Genomic DNA, 16734 nt, shown 5'->3' on the forward strand with positions numbered 1-16734 from the left:
TTATTCCTGTCCCTCTCAGCGTGTCGTCTGATGAGGAGCAGAACGTCATTGAAATTATTCTGTCGAAAAAAGATTTGAAATAAAAGTCATAGTAAAGCACGTTATATCAAGATATATAACATTGTATCAAGATGGCCGCCTTGTTATTCACACGTGTGTGTATATATATATATATATATATAATAGGGCGGCACGGTGGCGTAGTGGTTAGCACTGTTGCCTCACAGCAAGAAGGTCCTGGGTTCGATTCCGCCCAGTGGCCTTTCTGTGTGGAGTCTGCATGTTCTCCCCGTGTCTGCGTGGGTTCTCTCCGGGTTCTCCGGCTTCCTCCCACAATCCAAAGACATGCTCTGGGGATCAGGTTAATTGGGGACTTTAAATTGCCCGTAGATGTGTGAATGTGAGTGTGAATGGTTGTATGTCTCTGTGTGGCCCTGCGATTGGCTGGCGACCAATCCAGGGTGTACCCTGTCTATCGCCCGAAGTTGGCTGGGATGGACTCCAGCCCCCCCGCGACCCTGTGTGCAGGATAAGCGGTTTGACAATGGATGGATGGATATATATATATATACATACAATAAGCCCCCCACCCCCCGCCGCCTCTGGAATGCTTCAGACGTGGCAAAGATTTTTCACGAACTTTCTCCAAGTGAAGAAAAATATCTGCCCACTCCTTTCCATTTGTCCTCCTCTGTTTGGCTCGCAGTAAACCGGTACAGAGCGCTGATTTGCTGGGGAATCCGTCAATCAACACGGGAACTTCTCGTTGGCTGAAACACTAAAGTGGGCGGTCGAGTTTATTGGGGGGCTTTTGTTGACATATTTCTCTATCGCGATAACAAGCGAGATTTGAAGAGCACTTGGGAATCCAGAAAGGAACTCAGACTTCGAGCAGCAGAGGAGGAATGTCACAGTTAACTGCCTGAACCTTTACCAACAGCAGCCATGTTTTCTTGTCTTCTTCTCGGCCTGCTGGCTCTCTTCTTCTTCCAGAGCTCCGTGTCAGCCGAGCACCGGAGGCTTTCTCCAGGTAAGGCCGCTTTGGAGGCTCCCCGCTCGGCCAGGCGGACTACTGTGACCCGCTGTAGCCACCGGGCTAACGGTTCTCTGTGACGTCTTTTTAAACGGTTTCCATGGGGACACAAAGTCACGCCTCACTTTCAGTTTAACCTACTAATATTTATTAATAGTTTATCAACTGCTCGCGTGGAACCCTCTCACTTTCTAACTGTTAGCCTAATGCTAAGCTAATGGAGCTGATTACTTCATACTGTACTAGTTACATCTCAGAGGTACTCATAGTACTTCATACTGTACTACATCTCAGAGGTACCTTTAGTACTTCATACTGTACTACATCTCAGTTACCTTTAGTACTTCATACTGTACTACATCTCAGAGGTACCTTTAGTACTTCATACTGTACTACATCTCAGAGGTACCTTTAGTACTTCATACTGTACTACATCTCAGAGGTACCTTTAGTTCTTCATACTGTACTACATCTCAGTTACCTTTAGTACTTCAAACTGTACTACATCTCAGAGGTACTCATAGTACTTCATACTGTACTACATCTCAGAGGTACCTTTAGTACTTCATACTGTACTACATCTCAGTTACCTTTAGTACTTCATACTGTACTACATCTCAGAGGTACCTTTAGTACTTCATACTGTACTACATCTCAGTTACCTTTAGTACTTCAAACTGTACTACATCTCAGAGGTACTCATAGTACTTCATACTGTACTACATCTCAGAGGTACCTTTAGTACTTCATACTGTACTACATCTCAGTTACCTTTAGTACTTCATACTGTACTACATCTCAGAGGTACCTTTAGTACTTCATACTGTACTACATCTCAGTTACCTTTAGTACTTCATACTGTACTACATCTCAGAGGTACCTTTAGTACTTCATACTGTACTACATCTCAGAGGTACCTTTAGTTCTTCATACTGTACTACATCTCAGTTACCTTTAGTACTTCAAACTGTACTACATCTCAGAGGTACCTTTAGTACTTCATACTGTACTACATCTGAGAGGTACCATTAGTACTTCAAACTGTACTACATCTCAGTTACCTTTTAGTACTTCATACTGTACTACATCTCAGTTACCTTTAGTACTTCATACTGTACTACATCTCAGAGGTACCTTTAGTACTTCATACTGTACTACATCTGAGAGGTACCTTTAGTACTTCAAACTGTACTACATCTCAGTTACCTTTAGTACTTCATACTGTACTACATCTCAGTTACCTTTAGTACTTCATACTGTACTACATCTCAGAGGTACCTTTAGTACTTCATACTGTACGACATCTCAGTTACCTTTAGTACTTCATACTGTACTACATCTCAGAGGTACCTTTAGTACTTCATACTATACTACATCTCAGTTACCTTTAGTACTTCATACTGTACTACATCTGAGAGGTACCTTTAGTACTTCAAACTGTACTACATCTCAGTTACCTTTAGTACTTCATACTGTACTACATCTCAGTTACCTTTAGTACTTCATACTGTACTACATCTCAGAGGTACCTTTAGTACTTCATACTGTACTACATCTCAGAGGTACCTTTAGTACTTCATACTGTACTACATCTGAGAGGTACCTTTAGTACTTCATACTGTACTACATCTCAGTTACCTTTTAGTACTTCATATTGTACTACATCTCAGTTACCTTTAGTACTTCATACTGTACTACATCTCAGTTACCTTTAGTACTTCATACTGTACGACATCTCAGTTACCTTTAGTACTTCATACTGTACTACATCTCAGAGGTACCTTTAGTACTTCATACTATACTACATCTCAGTTACCTTTAGTACTTCATACTGTACTACATCTGAGAGGTACCTTTAGTACTTCAAACTGTACTACATCTCAGTTACCTTTAGTACTTCATACTGTACTACATCTCAGAGGTACCTTTAGTACTTCATACTGTACTACATCTGAGAGGTACCTTTAGTACTTCAAACTGTACTACATCTGAGAGGTACCTTTAGTACTTCAAACTGTACTACATCTCAGTTACCTTTAGTACTTCATACTGTACTACATCTCAGTTACCTTTAGTACTTCATACTGTACTACATCTCAGAGGTACCTTTAGTACTTCATACTGTACTACATCTCAGAGGTACCTTTAGTACTTCATACTGTACTACATCTGAGAGGTACCTTTAGTACTTCAAACTGTACTACATCTCAGTTACCTTTAGTACTTCATACTGTACTACATCTCAGTTACCTTTAGTACTTCATACTGTACTACATCTCAGAGGTACCTTTAGTTCTTCATACTGTACTACATCTCAGTTACCTTTAGTACTTCAAACTGTACTACATCTCAGAGGTACTCATAGTACTTCATACTGTACTACATCTCAGAGGTACCTTTAGTACTTCATACTGTACTACATCTCAGTTACCTTTAGTACTTCATACTGTACTACATCTCAGAGGTACCTTTAGTACTTCATACTGTACTACATCTCAGTTACCTTTAGTACTTCAAACTGTACTACATCTCAGAGGTACTCATAGTACTTCATACTGTACTACATCTCAGAGGTACCTTTAGTACTTCATACTGTACTACATCTCAGTTACCTTTAGTACTTCATACTGTACTACATCTCAGAGGTACCTTTAGTACTTCATACTGTACTACATCTCAGTTACCTTTAGTACTTCATACTGTACTACATCTCAGAGGTACCTTTAGTACTTCATACTGTACTACATCTCAGAGGTACCTTTAGTTCTTCATACTGTACTACATCTCAGTTACCTTTAGTACTTCAAACTGTACTACATCTCAGAGGTACCTTTAGTACTTCATACTGTACTACATCTGAGAGGTACCATTAGTACTTCAAACTGTACTACATCTCAGTTACCTTTTAGTACTTCATACTGTACTACATCTCAGTTACCTTTAGTACTTCATACTGTACTACATCTCAGAGGTACCTTTAGTACTTCATACTGTACTACATCTGAGAGGTACCTTTAGTACTTCAAACTGTACTACATCTCAGTTACCTTTAGTACTTCATACTGTACTACATCTCAGTTACCTTTAGTACTTCATACTGTACTACATCTCAGAGGTACCTTTAGTACTTCATACTGTACGACATCTCAGTTACCTTTAGTACTTCATACTGTACTACATCTCAGAGGTACCTTTAGTACTTCATACTATACTACATCTCAGTTACCTTTAGTACTTCATACTGTACTACATCTGAGAGGTACCTTTAGTACTTCAAACTGTACTACATCTCAGTTACCTTTAGTACTTCATACTGTACTACATCTCAGTTACCTTTAGTACTTCATACTGTACTACATCTCAGAGGTACCTTTAGTACTTCATACTGTACTACATCTCAGAGGTACCTTTAGTACTTCATACTGTACTACATCTGAGAGGTACCTTTAGTACTTCATACTGTACTACATCTCAGTTACCTTTTAGTACTTCATATTGTACTACATCTCAGTTACCTTTAGTACTTCATACTGTACTACATCTCAGTTACCTTTAGTACTTCATACTGTACTACATCTCAGTTACCTTTAGTACTTCATACTGTACGACATCTCAGTTACCTTTAGTACTTCATACTGTACTACATCTCAGAGGTACCTTTAGTACTTCATACTATACTACATCTCAGTTACCTTTAGTACTTCATACTGTACTACATCTGAGAGGTACCTTTAGTACTTCAAACTGTACTACATCTCAGTTACCTTTAGTACTTCATACTGTACTACATCTCAGAGGTACCTTTAGTACTTCATACTGTACTACATCTGAGAGGTACCTTTAGTACTTCAAACTGTACTACATCTCAGTTACCTTTTAGTACTTCATACTGTACTACATCTCAGTTACCTTTAGTACTTCATACTGTACTACATCTCAGAGGTACCTTTAGTACTTCATACTGTACTACATCTGAGAGGTACCTTTAGTACTTCAAACTGTACTACATCTCAGTTACCTTTAGTACTTCATACTGTACTACATCTCAGTTACCTTTAGTACTTCATACTGTACTACATCTCAGAGGTACCTTTAGTACTTCATACTGTACGACATCTCAGTTACCTTTAGTACTTCATACTGTACTACATCTCAGAGGTACCTTTAGTACTTCATACTATACTACATCTCAGTTACCTTTAGTACTTCATACTGTACTACATCTGAGAGGTACCTTTAGTACTTCAAACTGTACTACATCTCAGTTACCTTTAGTACTTCATACTGTACTACATCTCAGTTACCTTTAGTACTTCATACTGTACTACATCTCAGAGGTACCTTTAGTACTTCATACTGTACTACATCTCAGAGGTACCTTTAGTACTTCATACTGTACTACATCTGAGAGGTACCTTTAGTACTTCATACTGTACTACATCTCAGTTACCTTTTAGTACTTCATATTGTACTACATCTCAGTTACCTTTAGTACTTCATACTGTACTACATCTCAGTTACCTTTAGTACTTCATACTGTACTACATCTCAGTTACCTTTAGTACTTCATACTGTACGACATCTCAGTTACCTTTAGTACTTCATACTGTACTACATCTCAGAGGTACCTTTAGTACTTCATACTATACTACATCTCAGTTACCTTTAGTACTTCATACTGTACTACATCTGAGAGGTACCTTTAGTACTTCAAACTGTACTACATCTCAGTTACCTTTAGTACTTCATACTGTACTACATCTCAGAGGTACCTTTAGTACTTCATACTGTACTACATCTGAGAGGTACCTTTAGTACTTCAAACTGTACTACATCTCAGTTACCTTTTAGTACTTCATACTGTACTACATCTCAGTTACCTTTAGTACTTCATACTGTACTACATCTCAGAGGTACCTTTAGTACTTCATACTGTACTACATCTGAGAGGTACCTTTAGTACTTCAAACTGTACTACATCTCAGTTACCTTTAGTACTTCATACTGTACTACATCTCAGTTACCTTTAGTACTTCATACTGTACTACATCTCAGAGGTACCTTTAGTACTTCATACTATACTACATCTCAGTTACCTTTAGTACTTCATGCTGTACTACATCTGAGAGGTACCTTTAGTACTTCATACTGTACTACATCTGAGAGGTACCTTTAGTACTTCAAACTGTACTACATCTCAGTTACCTTTAGTACTTCATACTGTACTACATCTCAGAGGTACCTTTAGTACTTCAAACTGTACTACATCTCAGTTACCTTTAGTACTTCATACTGTACTACATCTCAGTTACCTTTAGTACTTCATACTGTACTACATCTCAGAGGTACCTTTAGTACTTCAAACTGTACTACATCTCAGAGGTACCTTTAGTACTTCATACTGTACTACATCTGAGAGGTACCTTTAGTACTTCAAACTGTACTACATCTCAGTTACCTTTAGTACTTCATACTGTACTACATCTCAGAGGTACCTTTAGTACTTCAAACTGTACTACATCTCAGTTACCTTTAGTACTTCATACTGTACTACATCTCAGTTACCTTTAGTACTTCATACTGTACTACATCTCAGAGGTACCTTTAGTACTTCATACTGTACTACATCTCAGAGGTACCTTTAGTACTTCATACTGTACTACATCTCAGAGGTACCTTTAGTACTTCATACTGTACTACATCTCAGAGGTACCTTTAGTACTTCATACTGTACTACATCTCAGTTACCTTTTAGTACTTCATACTGTACTACATCTCAGTTACCTTTAGTACTTCATACTGTACTACATCTCAGAGGTACCTTTAGTACTTCATACTGTACTACATCTGAGAGGTACCTTTAGTACTTCAAACTGTACTACATCTCAGTTACCTTTAGTACTTCATACTGTACTACATCTCAGTTACCTTTAGTACTTCATACTGTACTACATCTCAGTTACCTTTAGTACTTCATACTGTACGACATCTCAGTTACCTTTAGTACTTCATACTGTACTACATCTCAGAGGTACCTTTAGTACTTCATACTATACTACATCTCAGAGGTACCTTTAGTACTTCATACTGTACTACATCTCAGTTACCTTTAGTACTTCATACTGTACTACATCTGAGATGTACCTTTAGTACTTCAAACTGTACTACATCTCAGTTACCTTTAGTACTTCATACTGTACTACATCTCAGAGGTACCTTTAGTACTTCAAACTGTACTACATCTCAGTTACCTTTAGTACTTCATACTGTACTACATCTCAGTTACCTTTAGTACTTCATACTGTACTACATCTCAGAGGTACCTTTAGTACTTCATACTGTACTACATCTCAGAGGTACCTTTAGTACTTCATACTGTACTACATCTCAGAGGTACCTTTAGTACTTCATACTGTACTACATCTCAGTTACCTTTTAGTACTTCATACTGTACTACATCTCAGTTACCTTTAGTACTTCATACTGTACTACATCTCAGAGGTACCTTTAGTACTTCATACTGTACTACATCTCAGAGGTACCTTTAGTACTTCAAACTGTACTACATCTCAGTTACCTTTAGTACTTCATACTGTACTACATCTGAGAGGTACCTTTAGTACTTCAAACTGTACTACATCTCAGTTACCTTTAGTACTTCATACTGTACTACATCTCAGAGGTACCTTTAGTACTTCATACTGTACTACATCTCAGTTACCTTTAGTACTTCATACTGTACTACATCTCAGAGGTACCTTTAGTACTTCATACTGTACTACATCTCAGAGGTACCTTTAGTACTTCATACTGTACTACATCTCAGAGGTACCTTTAGTACTTCATACTGTACTACATCTCAGTTACCTTTCAGTACTTCATACTGTACTACATCTCAGTTACCTTTAGTACTTCATACTGTACTACATCTCAGAGGTACCTTTAGTACTTCATACTGTACTACATCTCAGAGGTACCTTTAGTACTTCAAACTGTACTACATCTCAGTTACCTTTAGTACTTCATACTGTACTACATCTGAGAGGTACCTTTAGTACTTCAAACTGTACTACATCTCAGTTACCTTTAGTACTTCATACTGTACTACATCTCAGAGGTACCTTTAGTACTTCATACTGTACTACATCTCAGTTACCTTTAGTACTTCATACTGTACTACATCTCAGAGCTACCTTTAGTACTTCATACTGTACTACATCTCAGAGGTACCTTTAGTACTTCATACTGTACTACATCTCAGAGGTACCTTTAGTACTTCATACTGTACTACATCTCAGAGGTACCTTTAGTACTTCATACTGTACTACATCTCAGTTACCTTTAGTACTTCATACTGTACTACATCTCAGTTACCTTTAGTACTTCATACTGTACTACATCTCAGTTACCTTTAGTACTTCATACTGTACTACATCTCAGTTACCTTTAGTACTTCATACTGTACGACATCTCAGTTACCTTTAGTACTTCATACTGTACTACATCTCAGAGGTACCTTTAGTACTTCATACTATACTACATCTCAGAGGTACCTTTAGTACTTCATACTGTACTACATCTCAGTTACCTTTAGTACTTCATACTGTACTACATCTGAGATGTACCTTTAGTACTTCAAACTGTACTACATCTCAGTTACCTTTAGTACTTCATACTGTACTACATCTCAGAGGTACCTTTAGTACTTCAAACTGTACTACATCTCAGTTACCTTTAGTACTTCATACTGTACTACATCTCAGTTACCTTTAGTACTTCATACTGTACTACATCTCAGAGGTACCTTTAGTACTTCATACTGTACTACATCTCAGAGGTACCTTTAGTACTTCATACTGTACTACATCTCAGAGGTACCTTTAGTACTTCATACTGTACTACATCTCAGTTACCTTTTAGTACTTCATACTGTACTACATCTCAGTTACCTTTAGTACTTCATACTGTACTACATCTCAGAGGTACCTTTAGTACTTCATACTGTACTACATCTCAGAGGTACCTTTAGTACTTCAAACTGTACTACATCTCAGTTACCTTTAGTACTTCATACTGTACTACATCTGAGAGGTACCTTTAGTACTTCAAACTGTACTACATCTCAGTTACCTTTAGTACTTCATACTGTACTACATCTCAGAGGTACCTTTAGTACTTCATACTGTACTACATCTCAGAGGTACCTTTAGTACTTCATACTGTACTACATCTCAGAGGTACCTTTAGTACTTCATACTGTACTACATCTCAGAGGTACCTTTAGTACTTCATACTGTACTACATCTCAGTTACCTTTCAGTACTTCATACTGTACTACATCTCAGTTACCTTTAGTACTTCATACTGTACTACATCTCAGAGGTACCTTTAGTACTTCATACTGTACTACATCTCAGAGGTACCTTTAGTACTTCAAACTGTACTACATCTCAGTTACCTTTAGTACTTCATACTGTACTACATCTGAGAGGTACCTTTAGTACTTCAAACTGTACTACATCTCAGTTACCTTTAGTACTTCATACTGTACTACATCTCAGAGGTACCTTTAGTACTTCATACTGTACTACATCTCAGTTACCTTTAGTACTTCATACTGTACTACATCTCAGAGCTACCTTTAGTACTTCATACTGTACTACATCTCAGAGGTACCTTTAGTACTTCATACTGTACTACATCTCAGAGGTACCTTTAGTACTTCATACTGTACTACATCTCAGAGGTACCTTTAGTACTTCATACTGTACTACATCTCAGTTACCTTTAGTACTTCATACTGTACTACATCTCAGTTACCTTTAGTACTTCATACTGTACTACATCTCAGAGCTACCTTTAGTACTTCATACTGTACTACATTTTTTACAGTTCTGTACATTTTATACATTTTCATAAAACAATGTCAAATCCTATTATTCATATGCAAGACGTATAAGAAATTTCCAAAATACTCTGCAGTACAAACCCTACAGGACTTTCCGCCCCCTTCCCACCGGCCGGCTCTCCGGCCCCCCAGCACGGCCCCCCAGCACGGCCCCCCAGCACGGCCCCCCAGCACGGCCCCCTCTCAGGCCTTTGCGTAGCCTAACAAAGCTCCTCCTCAGTGGAAACCAACACCAACCATCGGTGTAAGCCGATTGGATGGCAGGGAGATCAGTCTCTTAAAGGCGTAGCGCGTACAGCGGCCTGGTCCTCGTCTTACAGGAGCCTTATTAAAGCCTTATTGAGCCAGTTTGACCTGACCCTTTGACCTCTGTGGTGTGGTCCCTGAAGCCGACACGACCGATGGCACTGAGCATCAGTGCTGACTGGATGCAGATGTTTGGTTCTCCATGTGTCCACCAGGTCCAGGCCTCATGATACTGTTAAAGTTAAAGTCACAACAACAACTGGTTGGTCTTGATGGCATTTCTTCAGCTCTTTGTCCAGTTTGGAGAAGAACCTGAATCTTTCCTTAAGGACCTTAGTTGAGTATTTCCGTTTCCTACTTTTTAATTATGCTTTTTTACAGATGATATAAAACCCCTAAAACAATCGCCTTTATTGATCAATGCTATAATACTTAGCAGTGTAAGTATATTTTCACTGTAGTATAAGTGGACCTGATGAGTTTCATCCTTTCTGATCTTGGACAGCCAATCAGAGCGGCCCCTCGGTGTGATGTCACACATATTCTTTCCTCAAAACTACGGTGTTGTTCAACCAGATCATAAAGGTTTTGTGTGTGTGTGTGTGTGTGTGTGTGTAGAAAATCTGCTGGTGATCACTGCGGCAACAGAAGAGACTGACGGCTTCAACCGCTTCATGAGGACGGCCAGAGAGTTCAACTACACCGTGAAGGTAACACACCTGCACGCATGATGCAACCAGTGGGGATGATGATGATGATGGTGACCATGGTGGTGATGATGGTGACCATGATGATGTGTTCAGGTCCTGGGTCTGGGGGAGCAGTGGAAGGGGGGCGATGTGGCTCGGACGGTGGGCGGCGGTCAGAAGGTCAGATGGTTAAAGGCGGAGCTACTCAAACACTCTGACAACAAGGACTTGGTTGTCTTGTTCGTGGACAGGTGTGTGTGTGTGTGTGTGTGTGTGTGTGTGTGTGTGTGCGCGTCATACATCATTGTGGTCCTCTGCTTTCATTTGATTAGGGATTCATTGTCCCTCACCAGTTTTCATCATGTGTAAAGTCTTTTATTTTGAAACTCCCTCTTTAGCTACGACGTGATCTTTGCGTCGGGTCCTGAGGAGCTGCTCTCCAAGTTCTCTCGTCTGGCTCACCGGGTGGTCTTCTCAGCCGAGGGCTTCTGCTGGCCCGACCAGAGACTGGCCTCCAAGTACCCGGAGGTGCATTCTGGGAAACGCTTCCTCAACTCCGGAGGTAAGACGAGTCCTCTTTATGCTCCTCAGATGATGACACTCCACGTGGGGTCAAGGACGCTGGGATGTCTCCGACTCGTGTGAATCCAAACCCTCATCATCTGAGAGGGAGAATGTTGATGAAGAAAGAACCTTGAAGAAGTTCAAATGAGAGTGTGTGTGTGTGTGTGTGTGTGTGTGTGTGTGTGTGTTCAGGGTTCATCGGCTTCTCCACAGATCTCAGTTCAATGGTTCAACAGTGGAAGTACAAAGACAACGACGACGACCAGCTGTTCTACACCAAAATCTACCTGGACAAGAAGCAGAGGGTGAGAAGAGGAGGAGGAGGAGGGTTTAGAGGAGGAGGAGGAGGAGGATGATGATGATGATGATGATGTTGTCTTTCCAGGCCAAATTCAATATGACTCTAGACCATCGCTCCAGAATCTTCCAAAATCTGAACGGAGCCGTTGGTGAGACACAGACACACTCAGTAACACACACACACACACACACACACACACTCAGTAACACACACACACACACACACTCAGTAACACACACACACACACACACACACACTCAGTAACACACACACACACACACACACACACACTCAGTAACACACACAGACACACACTGTAACACACGCTGTAGTGTGAAGTGTCAGTGTGAAATGTATCGTCTACGTCCGTCAGAGGAAGTCGTCCTGAAGTTTGAGAGGTCAAAGGTCAGAGCCAGGAACGTGGCCTTCGACACGCTCCCCGTCATCGTCCATGGCAACGGCCCCACCAAGGTACCGACCAATCACAGCCCTCTGTGTCTGTGTTTATATGACAAGAGAATAGCATATTGAGGTCACGTGACCTGTCTCCCCCCAGCTGCAACTGAACTACCTGGGTAACTACGTCCCCTCGGCCTGGACCTTCGAGACCGGCTGTGGGATCTGTGACGAGGACCTGCTGTTCTTCAACGAGGCTCCTGTGGGTTCCCTCCTCAGACTAAAGCCAAGCCCCGCCCCCTGCAGCCTTGGTTAAAGAGTGTGTGTGTGTGTGTGTGTGTGCAGGATGAGGAGATGCCGCTGGTCTACATTGCCGTGTTCATCGAGCACGCTACCCCCTTCATGGAGGAGTTCTTGGATCGGCTCACCACGCTCAACTACCCGGCGGCGAGGCTCCGCCTCTTTGTCCACAACAACGTACGGCGCCACTTACAGAAGCCAGCGTGCTGTGACCCGGCGCGCTCGGCCCCGCTCTGATCCCTCTAATCCACATGTGATCCAGGTGGTGTACCACGAGCGCCACATCCAGAGGTTCTGGGAGCGTCACAGAGCTCGGTTCCCCAACGCCCGGCTGGTGGGACCAGAGGAGAACCTCCAGGAGAACAAGGCCAGAGCCATGTTTGTGTGAGTGCAGCGGGTCTAGAGGGTTCTATGCGTAGGAGACATTTGTATCACAGTAGTTTTATTTTCCATATAATCGTTAATAAATAAATACATGTGAGAAGTTGTGGGACCATCACCACATTAAGACGTGTGTCTCAAGTAGACCTTCATGGACTCTCAGGTGTAAAACTTTAAGAACATAGCAGATCTTAAATAATGAGTAGAGGGTTTATTTGTATGCAGCGACGCGTGTAAGAAGGATCCGGAGTGTGATTACTACTTCAGCATCGACTCCGACGTGGCCTTGACGAACCCGGACACACTGAGGATCCTAATCGAAGAAAACAAGTACGTAGTCTCCTTACACTGAAGAGTCGACCCTGCTACCTCACACCCCAACAAGTCCACACTAGCAGCCTCACATGGAGCCGACACACTAGTGTACCTCACACCCCAACAAGTCCACACTAGCAGCCTCACGTGGAGCCGACACTCTAGTGTACCTCACACCCCAACAAGTCCACACTAGCAGCCTCACATGGAGCCGACACACTAGTGTGCCTCACACCCCAACAAGTCCACACTAGCAGCCTCACGTGGAGCCGACACACTAGTGTGCCTCACACCCCAACAAGTCCACACTAGCAGCCTCACATGGAGCCGACACACTAGTGTGCCTCACACCCCAACAAGTCCACACTAGCAGCCTCACGTGGAGCCGACACACTAGTGTGCCTCACACCCCAACAAGTCCACACTAGCAGCCTCACGTGGAGCCGACACACTAGTGTGCCTCACACCCCAACAAGTCCACACTAGCAGCCTCACGTGGAGCCGACACACTAGTGTACCTCACACCCCAACAAGTCCACACTAGCAGCCTCACATGGAGCCGACACACTAGTGTACCTCACACCCCAACAAGTCCACACTAGCAGCCTCACGTGGAGCCGACACACTAGTGTACCTCACACCCCAACAAGTCCACACTAGCAGCCTCACGTGGAGCCGACACACTAGTGTGCCTCACACCCCAACAAGTCCACACTAGCAGCCTCACATGGAGCCGACACACTAGTGTGCCTCACACCCCAACAAGTCCACACTAGCAGCCTCACATGGAGCCGACACACTAGTGTGCCTCACACCCCAACAAGTCCACACTAGCAGCCTCACATGGAGCCGACACACTAGTGTGCCTCACACCCCAACAAGTCCACACTAGCAGCCTCACGTGGAGCCGACACACTAGTGTGCCTCACACCCCAACAAGTCCACACTAGCAGCCTCACATGGAGCCGACACACTAGTGTGCCTCACACCCCAACAAGTCCACACTAGCAGCCTCACGTGGAGCCGACACACTAGTGTGCTTACCGGTGGAAAAGGGAGCTCCTGCTTTGGTGACGTCCCAATCCAGACGCTGGCTGAACGAGAATAAATCCTCTGTTTCCGTCTCAGGTCAGTTATTGCCCCCATGTTGTCCAAACACGGCAAGCTGTGGAGTAACTTCTGGGGCGCTCTGAGTCCTGAAGGGTTCTACTCCAGATCTGAAGACTACATTGAGATCGTCCAGGCCAAGAGGATGTGAGCCGGCACACCGTAGTTTACCGGAGTAGTCTGTGTGTTTTTGTTGTTGTTTCTAGTGTTTACCTGTGTGACTGTTGTCTGTAGAGGTCTGTGGAACGTGCCGTACATCACGCAGGCGTACCTGATCAAAGGCAGCGTGCTGCGGTCAAAGCTGTCTCAGGTAAGCCTGTACGTGGAGGAGGGAATGGACCCGGACATGGTCTTCTGCAGGAGCATCAGAGACCAGGTAACGGCTGCTGAAACCCTCGAGACTCCTTTACACTGGTTAGAATGCTGAGTGGCTGTAATGGGCCGTGTGTCCTCAGGGAGTCTTCATGTTTGTGTCGAACCGGGACGAGTTTGGTCGTCTGGTGGCATCGACCAACTTCAACACGTCCCGTCTTCACCCGGACATGTGGCAGATCTTTGACAACCCTGTGGTCAGAAAAACATCAACAAACACTCACAAACGCATTGGTGAACCCAATGAGCACATGCTGAATGTTTTGAGTATTTGCAGGACTGGAAGGAGAAGTACATCAGTGAAAACTACTCCAAGATCTTTGAGGATGAGAACAACTTTGTGGAGCAGGTGACAAAACCAAATGAATAAAAGTCAATTGACCTGAGTTGATATGTTTCACCAATCTTTAAAGCATCTGTAGTTAAATAAAGATCTGAACTTCTCTCTCAGCCTTGTCCAGATGTTTACTGGTTTCCAGCCTTCTCAGAGAAGATGTGTGATCATCTGGTGGAGACCATGGAACACAATGGCCAGTGGTCAGGAGGATCACACAAGGTGATCTCTCTGTTTATGAAACACGCAGGTGAAGTGAGGTAACAAAGTACTATGGTTCTGTGTCAAAGTACTATGGTCTGTCCTGTCTACTTGTTTAGGATGAGCGTCTGGCTGGTGGCTACGAAAACGTCCCAACGGTGGATATCCACATGACCCAGATTGAGTTTGAGAAGGAGTGGTTGAAGTTCCTCAAGGAGTACATCGCCCCCGTCACTGAAAAGCTCTACCCGGGCTACTTCCCCAAGGTACACTTCAGATACTACACTAAAGTACACTTCAAGTACCACGCTGAGGTGCACTTCAGGTACCACGCTGAGGTTGTGTTTGCAGGCTCAGGCCATCATGAACTTCGTGGTGCGTTACCGTCCTGATGAGCAGCCGTCTCTGCGGCCGCATCACGACTCGTCCACGTTCACCATCAACGTGGCGCTGAACAGCAAAGGCTCCGACTACGAGGTAAATGCACGTACGACTACGTGGGAACGTCCACCGGTTAATGGTTCCACCCGTTGAAGTGTCTGTGACTGTGCGTCAGGGTGGAGGCTGCCGTTTCCTGCGCTACGACTGTCAGGTGGAGTCTCCCAGGAAGGGCTGGTCCTTCATGCACCCCGGCCGCCTGACGCACTACCACGAGGGCCTGCCGACTACCAGGGGGACCCGGTACATCATGGTGTCCTTCGTAGACCCTTAACACCGCTCTTCTGTCTGTGTGTGTTTGTGAGAAAATCAGTGCATCTCATCGTCGCCATGGCGACAGACAGGACAGAGGAAGACGTGATGTCCGTGAACGCATCGTCCTAACCTTCTCCTACCTGACTTTGTTGTATCCCGATGTTTGCCTCTTTTGTGATTGGACGAATTTCATTTCATCCCGTAACTCCAGCAAGGGGTGACGGCTTTTAACGCAGGACCCTGAATGCAGCGTCACATGACATTTCTTATTAAAAGTTACTTTATTTGGTCTTCATGTTTTAACTTCACACAAGCAAATGCGGCCTTTAAGAATAAGCGTGTGTTGTGTCACCGCTGCCTTATCAAGCTACTTGAAACTATGCACGCAGCATGACGCCGTCTGTGACTTGTGCCAGGCCGGCCGCTTGGGGGATGCTCGGTCACCGTGGCAACCGGCACAGATCTAAACGCTGATGCGAGAGATCTCTGCAGAATGAATGAATATAGTTTGTGAGGGTTGTAAATGTATTTTTTAGGGGTGAAACTGTTACTGGGGAAACACTAAAGGCCTTTTCATATTTCTTTGGTTTCACTGAGGTCGTGTTTCCATCTCCTAGTCAAGTATTTTTCCGTCTCGAGGTTTCTACAAGTCGATCTCCCTGACGACTAGAGCGTCTCTGGCTTTGTATGAACTACGTTAAATTATTTGACTGAGCAAATGAATTTATGATTTAATAAATGATTTCACCACAAGTGCAGTTCTTTTTCTATGGTATGTTTGGGCTCCTGATTGTTGTTTTAATACGTTTATTGATTATCAACCTCAGTATCACTCTCACATTTAAACTTTTGATTAGTTTTCTAATGGAAAGTGGAGTTTTAAAGTCATTGATA

The 16734-nt window shown here is 42.9% G+C and overlaps 1 protein-coding gene across 1 annotated transcript; it reads left to right on the forward strand.

Moving 5' to 3' along the window:
* The first annotated feature begins 743 nt into the window (after positions 1-743).
* On the forward strand, positions 744-16593 carry plod3 (procollagen-lysine, 2-oxoglutarate 5-dioxygenase 3). Its single transcript, XM_078105915.1, has 19 exons — positions 744-1030; positions 10806-10897; positions 10991-11127; positions 11275-11438; positions 11633-11745; positions 11826-11889; positions 12115-12212; positions 12298-12399; positions 12483-12614; positions 12700-12821; positions 13044-13148; positions 14262-14387; positions 14475-14616; positions 14696-14809; positions 14890-14961; positions 15064-15168; positions 15267-15413; positions 15499-15624; positions 15704-16593. Exons 1-19 carry the CDS (start codon positions 946-948, stop codon positions 15857-15859), a joined length of 2202 nt encoding a protein of 733 aa, XP_077962041.1. The 5' UTR covers positions 744-945; the 3' UTR covers positions 15860-16593.
* Positions 16594-16734: the final 141 nt, after the last annotated feature.

This window comes from Gasterosteus aculeatus, chromosome 7 (genome assembly GCF_964276395.1).
Source record: "Gasterosteus aculeatus chromosome 7, fGasAcu3.hap1.1, whole genome shotgun sequence".
Taxonomy (NCBI): domain Eukaryota; kingdom Metazoa; phylum Chordata; class Actinopteri; order Perciformes; family Gasterosteidae; genus Gasterosteus; species Gasterosteus aculeatus.